Raw genomic sequence first — 8,975 nt, 5'->3', positions numbered from 1 at the left:
AAAATAATAATAAATAAGAGTACAACGTATCCACTCAACTACATACTTTTATAAAATCATGTGTCACTTGTCTTCACTAGAGTTGATTAAGTTGCATAGCTTCATTTGATTTCATACTTTTCAAAAGGAAATTAAACCCTCACATATTGCACGTTTTTTTTGCTTCTATATTTTATTATATGGTCCTACTTCTTTTTCTTCATTTAACTTCCACCTTATCGACCTCATCCACCTCTTTTTGTACTTTATCATTCATTTTTCTATTATCCTAAAATCCAATTCTTAAATTTTCTATCACACACACAAGTGGCCCCTATAGTATTTTAATTAGCTTATATATTAGATCATAGCACACAATTTAAGACAAAGATTTTTTACTATCATAAAATCTCACATTCACACCGTTGATCAAAATCAAACATTTCAAAAATGGAGAATGTTTGATTGAGATGGACGGTCGAGATTGTCGACGGTATAAATGTGTAGAAATAATTTATTCTCCCCTATATATTGATTGATTCATAATGAATATTTAGTTTATGAGCCATAGAAACCAAATCCACAAAACAACAACCTAGTGGTAACACTAGCTATACGCAATGTTGAAAAGCCAAACAGAATGGCCTGAGCCAATAATCAGAGTTCAATCTTTATCTGAAGGATGCATAGATTCAATTCCTGATAGATATATCAAGCCTCCAACTGATAGGCCATTTGTAAACTCTTGTTCTTCTTATGATAATGATGATGATATCAATATCCCTATCATCGACCTAGGAGGTTTATATGGCAATGATTCCGATGTTCGAGCTTCGATAATGAATCAAATTTCCGATGCTTGTCGTGATTGGGGTTTCTTCCAAATCGTAAACCATGGAGTGAGTCATGATTTGATGGATAAAGCTAGAGAAACATGGCGCGAATTCTTTCACATGCCTATGGAGGTTAAGCAACAATATGCAAACTCTCCGACAACGTATGAAGGGTATGGGAGTAGACTTGGTGTTGAGAAAGGTGCTATTCTTGATTGGAGTGATTACTATTTTATGCACTATCTTCCCTTTACACTTAAGGATTACAACAAATGGCCTTCTTCTCCTCCGTCTTGCAGGTGTTTACTTTATCTTTCTTTAAAAATCATTCCGTCTGAATCTGATTCAGACGGAATGGTTTTGTTTTGTTTGATATAATTATAATTATATTGGGTGATGTGTGCAGGGAAGTTTTTGACGAGTACGGTGAAGAGTTAGTGAAACTAAGTGGGAGATTAATGAAGATATTGTCGAAAAACCTTGGATTAGAAGAAAAAGTAGTTGAAAATGCATTTGGGGGAGAAGAGGTAGGGGCATGCATGAGAGTGAATTTTTATCCGAAATGTCCAAGGCCAGAATTGACATTAGGTTTATCATCACACTCAGACCCAGGAGGGATGACTATGTTGCTTCCAGATGATCAAGTGGCAGGTCTTCAAGTTCGAAAATTTGATAATTGGATTACGGTCAATCCTGCTAAACATGCCTTCATCGTCAACATTGGTGACCAAATACAGGTCAAAAATTTTATTTTAAAATTGTTTTTTTTTTTGTTCGTATCTTAAATTATCCTAGCTATTTTACTTGGTCAGTATTCGTGATAATTTAATATACTAATCTGCCCACGTGGAGAGACACATGGGGACTTTGTTTTTTTTTTATTATTATTATTATTCTATTTTCGACATTTAATAACGGATACACATGCATTTTATTAATATACGCATGCCTTTTAAGTAGGACGCTTTTAGAAATTGAGGGAATTTATTTATTTTTAAAGATCAAAATTTAATTTAATTTTAAAATATTGAAGTAAAGAAATATATAAAATATGTTAGTATTATACCGTCAAAATATTAGAGTCATCTAGTGTTCATATTTTTTATCAAGTGGGATATTAACTTCATGGCTATAACTCCTCTAACACAAATAATTCATTTTAAAAAGTAAAATATGTACTTTTTTTTAAATTTTAATAGTATTAATCTAGTTAATTAAAATACTAGAGGTCTTTAATAAATGAATCAAGTTCTTAATTGTTTTTTATTGGCTTAGTGGTTAATACTATTATTTAACTAAATCGGCTAGAAAGGGGATGTGGCGACCAAAATTCGAGTTCGAATCATAACCACCACATTTGTTGGGATAACTTGTCACACAAGATAATGAAGATAAAGAGGATAGATGAAGTTAGAGATGGTTAAAATATAATTAGAGTGAAGATTAGATTATTTTTTTTAATTGGAAAATGTGTAATATCGTTTACACAAGATCATACTATTAATTTCTTGACTTTTAGTTAGTAACCACATACATACATAGTTAGTAGTAATCATATATACAATTAAAAATGAGAATATGTTAGACTGAGTTAGACTTTATTAAATCTAGATTTGTCTGTTAAAAAAATCAAAGTTTAAGTCCGACGTACATTCTATCATAGTTTTATTTATATGTTTGAGTCTTAATTTTACAAATGTCTTGATTGCTATGTTAGTGTACCTAAAAACCTATTTTATTTCTGACACATATAAATGTCATTTTAAATAATATTTAACTAAACTATCAAAAGATCAATAAAATTAAAGATTTGCTTGCATTGCCTTATCTGAAATTAAGAAATTAATAAACTAAAATTAAAATCCTTCATATTTATATAAGTCAGTCTAATAGATTTAAAAACTATTTTTATGATTTAAGAATTAGTATTTTTAACTAAGTAGACTTATAAAAAAACACATATCTTTTTATTTTTAAAGAAAATAAGCACATACCGTTTTATTTTAAAAAAATGGTCTAATTTAGATATGTGTATATTAGATTAAAGACCCTTATTAATTTGTATGTCATGTTTCCACCCCTATATGCACAACTAGTAATAACAAATATAAATTTACTTAACTCCATAAAAAGTTACTTATAACGGTATAATATCTTATAACTTACTTCTAATTTGTAAAATTGAATTACGACACTATAAAGATCTTTTGACAATCGCACCATTAAAATCGAGGACACAATCCTTAATCATCTATCCATTAGAACTAATTTATATTTATGGGCATCAGAACTAGCATCACCTCCATTAAGATTGTGATTATTTTTGATGATCGGTCTGATTGAGTATCACAAAAAATCAAAAATTTGATACGGTTAAATTGTGATTAAATAGAACATTTATATCATGATAAACATGAAATGACACTGACCATCGTATAGATAATTCTTATATAAAGTACGAATATAATGACTATTTTTTTTCTTTTGAGCTATTTGTAATCTTTTATTGGATTTTAGATTAACTAAAAAAATGGTTAATTTGTTTGTGTGTAATATTGACAAGCAGGTTCTAAGCAATGCAGTGTACAAGAGTGTGGAGCACAGAGTGATTGTGAATTCAGACAAAGAGAGAGTTTCTCTTGCTTTCTTCTATAACCCCAAAAGTGATATACCCATTGAGCCATTAAAACAGCTTCTAACTCCTGAAACACCTGCACTCTATCCACCAATGACCTTTGATGAATACCGACTCTTCATTAGAATGAGAGGACCTCGTGGCAAATCTCAAGTTGAATCCATGAAATCTCCTAGATAATATAATAATCCTCAACCTCAAACCCATTTCTATATATTATTCATAAAATTGCACATTAATTAATAAGCTATATATTTATAAAAAAAAGATATACGAGTTTTTCATCTTAGGCTTGAAATAATGGCCACTAAAATTTGAATGGTTCCCAACAAGATTGTTTCTTTAGTAGCTAGGTGAGTATTATAATTTGCCTTTGTCTCCCACTTCCAAACAGACGATTGTGGTAATGATGAAATACACCATATTATTCATTGTGTTATAGTACTATGAAAATAATTATTGAATTCCACTCTTTTCCTTTCCCACTTGTTTTTTGTTCTAAAGAATTCAAGTTTCATTTGTATTTATCCCAAGATCGCACTAGTGTATGTATATGCCCGTGATCGTACCTTTTTATGTTATAAAAACATTACAGAATAAAAGTTATCTAACAAATCTCATTGTACAAGTCTACAGGATGGCTATAAAGTCCGTGAAGCATTTATTAAAAGGAGGAGAATTGAGGATAAGATTATTTGAGAGAATAATAATTTTTTTAATTTGTTTTGTGAAATTGAAAGATTTAATTCAATCATATTAGGATGTGTGAAGATGAATTATCATAACTAAAATAAATGGTAGAAGAAGATAAAAATCAAGAAATAGAATAATTTGTTTATTCAGTTCGATCAAACGATCTATTTTGGAGAATATAACAGTTTTCTGATTCATTATATTTTCATGAACTATTACAAAAAATTACAAATGAATTTCAAAGTTTTCAAGAACAAACTATATTTTCTATACAAGTGTTTCTCATTCTCTCTAACTCTCTCTATGTGAATCACACAATCTCAAAATGCTTAGAAACGTTTCCCAATTCCCCTTAGATATCTTCAAGGGTTTCTCAAATTTCAAGAATACACTCTTAAGAATTTACCGTTTCCTCTCTAAGGTAATCACTACGATACTCAAACCATTATCTTTGTCTTCAGCTCTAAAGTTCTAAAGATTTTGAAGACAACAATGACAGAGACTCATATTTATAAATGTTTAAACACAACTAATTAATAACAAGTCCAAAACATAACTCATTAACAAAAATGTCCACAAACCAAAACAACGAAGTCCGATAGACACGAACCTAGAAAAATATACATGTGACGCACTGAACTGTCCATTGGACCTAGACCTATTGTCATGTTGGTTCCGTATCTAGGATGATTTCTGATTTCTACCACCTCAAAATATGTTTTCCTTCTCTTCATCATTTAAGGTGTTAAAGCATACTTCAACAATCTTCACCTTGACTTGAAAATATGGTGATGCAAATTTATCCATCAATCACCTTGTTGCTCTCTTCCAACTTAATATCTATTGAATAATTTTTATCAAATTCATTCCTTGTATGAACCTTGATCTTACCACTTACATCCATTTGTTTTCAACCACCTTTTTCTACTTTAGTGGTCTAACAAGCCCGTAAGTATGGTGTACACGCTAAATGTACAAACGTGTAACAACCTTATAGATAAAGGTTGTCAGAGGCTTTAAGGTTATTGTGGGATTGAGTGCTAGCTCACGTCTGGTAAGAAGCCTGTGTATGTATGTATTTTTTGTATTGTTAGTTGTTTTTTGAATCACATTGATATAATATTTATATTCGTATTGGATATGGATCTTAGGGCTCCTTGGAGATAGAATTCGCTCAAGAAGTGGAAGTTTCCCTCATAACATTCAAGGGAGTGTGATCCACATCTATCATGACTCTTTCTGTGTCGTTACAAGGGAAGGACAAGTCACCCATTTCCGCAGTTAGGCGATTTAATCCGGAGAAAGGTGATACGTCTCATTAAAGGGCGACACATTCAATAAAGGGACGGTTGATCTAAAAAATGGGCGACTAGAGATCTCAATGTCCCCTCTTAAGTCCCTTTACAAATATATTGATACACGGTCCCTCAAGCACTGGGGCTTGGAAAGGACTAAGTGATTTAGTTCATTCTTCTTATCCACACACCCTAGAAGAATCGTTAGTGGTACAACCTTAAGTTGAACTATTAATATGAAACACCAGTGAAATTCCCTAGACGAGACATTAGTTGAATCCCTCATGCGAAAGGCTATTTGAGTCTCTTAGGAGAAGTTCTAGTTGAGTCCCTCAAGCAAGAGGCTAGTTTAGTCCCTCATGCGAGTCTGGCGCATTTAAAGGTGCTAGACAATTAGTCATACATCAACACAAAAATCCCAAAAAAAAAGTATGTTGGAGTAAAAACGTGTGAGGCATTCAATTTCATCAATAATGACTTATCCTGGGCATGCCCAACTAACCTTATTCTTCTACCTTCAACGAGTTCCGCGTCTCTACAAGCTCAAGTTCATACCACATACAAGTACATGTTTAATATTCCTTTTTCCCCTTTTCTTTATAGCGATTATTAGGGAGTTAGATAATAGTGGCAATCTGGTTAAACCCTTGACTCGTGATGAGCGTATAGCCTCATGGAACTATTTTTAAAGGAATTCTAGGTGTCATGACAGGATTATTGACTATAGATTAATGGAACTAGTCATGTTTTACAACTACAATAGTTCTCTTAAGTCTGATAGTGATAGAGGTTGTGATAGTGATTCCTCATTTTGTTATGTTTTCCCAGGAAATAGAAAGATTATGGCCACCTTTGGTTTGAGGCTAAGGACGTAAGGGAAGTTGGGTCCATTTACACCAGCAATGACCAAATAGCCTCCCTTCTACAACAACTCACTTTGTCAACATAGAGATTCTCAGTTATGCTTACACATCATAGTTGTACAGGTAATCTCGTGAAGTTGAGTTTGGAAGTTTATTTGCCCTGTTATTTGAGTAGTGTTTTTTCCTTCAAGCTCCCTTTCTTATTCTCTTGTTTTAGACTAGAGTGAACCTACTCCATTTTTTTATCTATGTTTTTACAGGTATAAATTTGAAAATCTCGTAGAAGATTCATAAGAAGTTTCTTGATGACGATAACGATGATTAAAGTTGGTGGCAATACCTTTCAAACTTAATGATGATGATCTAACCAGAGAAACATATGATGCCTCATCAACAAAAAGGAGACTCAAGATCAAAGTTCTTATATGATCAGAAGAAATCTAGCAATGAATCTTGAATCCTCATATAAAGTGTGAAAGCCCGTCGATCATGTTTATTTGTCTGTCTGAGTGACCCGAGTATTGTAAAAGTAAGGAAGTAACTTAGAAGTACTAAGGAAACTCTCTCTCTCTCTCACACACACACACACACATACACACACACGCGCGCACGCGCACACACACACACACACACACACATACACACACACGCGCGCACGCGCACACACACACACACACACACACACCTAACAATATATTTTCAAATGTTTTTATCTTTAAAATTATTTTGTAAGCGAAGCCAAGTGATTAAAAAGTTGTCCAAACCTTTTTCAAACTATTTTTAAACTAATCAATCAATTGTTAAGTTGTGTCAATCGATTGGAAAAACTTTTATGATCCAGCCAATCGATTAGAGTATTAAGTTAATCAATTGGAGAAGAGATAATTGATTAATAAGTAAATTATGACAGTAGATTATTGACTTCTAATGGCTTTATATCCAATATTTCCTATTTGGGCATATTAATCGATTAAAAATGATCTGACCAATCGATTGGAGTTTTGTGCCAATGGACTAGCTCATTAATTCAGCATGTAGATCAGTTTCCTTTTTGGTTTTTCCAACTCCTATATAAAGGAAGCTAACCTCCTATTTATTTCACCCCAATTTCCAAATATTTACATTTTATTTGGAAATTATCTTTCTGATTTTTCTCTCCTTCTCTCTCCAGAAAAAATTTCTTTCACTTAAAATTACATTAGTGCTTGCGAGTGAAACGTTGCTTGTGAGGAAGAGATTTGCAAGTGTTATACCCTTGAAAAAATTGAGTTTGGTTCGTGGGATAAATCAATCATAAAATATTTGTTGTGGTTTATTGAGCTTTGCCGAAAAAGTTCTGCTTTTGGTTATTGAGATCATCCTGAAAATCTCTAAGAAGGTTCTAGATTATCTTGTGGTAAAAGTTATTTGTGGTTGAGGATAAGTCTATAAAAATATCAAGATCAGCTTGTATAAAGTTTTGTGGGCATAACCTATAAAAGTTCACAAGCTTATAGTCAAATTCTCAAGAAGACCTCTTGGGGATAAGACTGGGCCAACGTTCGGCCAAACCTGGATAAGTCTCTAGTGCAATCTCTCTAACCTTATCCTTTTAATTTCATCTATTTACTTTTCATTATTTATTTTCGTTGCAATTTACTAAAAAAAAATTACTAACACGATCTTAATCGAGAAAAATATAAAATTAATTACCAATTTTAAAAACCATAATCCCCCCCCCCCTCTCTCTCTCTCTCTTATGCTTGAAGTCATTTAACTAACAAGTGGCATCAAAGGCTAACTCATGTTATAAATTAATTGTCTCAAGAGGACAAATGTCTATAAGATATTCACTAAACAAACACCATCCTTCAATTGATAAAAGAGAAACGAAACTTTCCATAAAAGTGACGGATTGTGATATTTGGAAGGTTGTGAAAGAAGGATCGTTTGTCACAACACATAGTTTTAATAGTGTTGTTTTAGACAAATCTGAAAAGGATTGGTCCAACAAGGACAAAGAGAATATGCAACGTCGTTTGGAAGCAAAAAAATATCATCATTGCCACTCTCGGTCTTGATGATTTTTTAAATTTTTTTCACTATGAAAATACTAAATAAATGTGGGATATTCTTCAAATTATCCATGAAGGTACTACTGAGGTAAAGAGGGCAAGGTTGGGAAAATTAACCCATGATTATGAATTCTTCATAATGAAACTTGAAGAGAACATAAGTCAAATACAAACACAATTCACCCATATAGTGAGTCATATGAGAACCCTGGGGAAAACATTCTCAAATGAGAAACTATTCATAAAAATTATTAGATGCTTAAACCGTAGTTGGCAACCCAAAGTCTATGCGATTTGTGAATTTAAGGATTTAGAAACTATGGACACACATACTCTCTTTGGTAAATTGTAGGAACATAAATGAAACTCAAAAGACTTTCCATAGATGAAGAAGTAGAAAAGAAAATAAGAGTCTAGCACTTAAAGTCGAGGAATCATATGTTGATGGTGACATGATTCTCATAGTAATGAACTTCAAAAGATTTATGAATAATTAGAAAAGGCAAAAAGAAGGACATGAAAAAGATGCAGAAAAAATACCATTCGTTTTAACATGCTTCAACTGTGGAAATAAAGGATACGTTAAACGATATAACCCTCTATTCAAGAAGGAGAATAAAAAA

At 32.2% G+C, this 8,975-nt stretch overlaps 1 protein-coding gene across 1 annotated transcript; it reads left to right on the top strand.

Moving 5' to 3' along the window:
* Nucleotides 1–324: 324 nt before the first annotated feature.
* On the top strand, nucleotides 325–3,934 carry LOC127083978 (jasmonate-induced oxygenase 2). Its single transcript, XM_051024341.1, has 3 exons — nucleotides 325–1,111; nucleotides 1,219–1,549; nucleotides 3,379–3,934. The coding sequence occupies exons 1-3, from the start codon at nucleotides 600–602 to the stop codon at nucleotides 3,625–3,627; spliced, it is 1,092 nt and encodes a 363-aa protein (XP_050880298.1). The 5' UTR covers nucleotides 325–599; the 3' UTR covers nucleotides 3,628–3,934.
* Nucleotides 3,935–8,975: the final 5,041 nt, after the last annotated feature.

The sequence above is a fragment of the Lathyrus oleraceus genome, chromosome 5, assembly GCF_024323335.1.
Source record: "Lathyrus oleraceus cultivar Zhongwan6 chromosome 5, CAAS_Psat_ZW6_1.0, whole genome shotgun sequence".
Lineage (NCBI taxonomy): Eukaryota > Viridiplantae > Streptophyta > Magnoliopsida > Fabales > Fabaceae > Lathyrus > Lathyrus oleraceus.
The sequence above is the reverse complement of the archived record's forward strand: the minus strand, read 5'-3'. Positions and strand labels throughout refer to the sequence as shown.

Excerpts from the sequence above, each read along its gene's own strand:
- LOC127083978 (XM_051024341.1), top strand. The coding sequence starts at position 600 with ATGTTGAAAAGCCAAACAGAATGGCCTGAGCCAATAATCAGAGTTCAA. Across the intron at positions 1,112-1,218 it reads TCTTCTCCTCCGTCTTGCAG|GGAAGTTTTTGACGAGTACG; the intron begins GTGTTTACTTTA and ends TGATGTGTGCAG. Across the intron at positions 1,550-3,378 it reads ACATTGGTGACCAAATACAG|GTTCTAAGCAATGCAGTGTA; the intron begins GTCAAAAATTTT and ends ATTGACAAGCAG.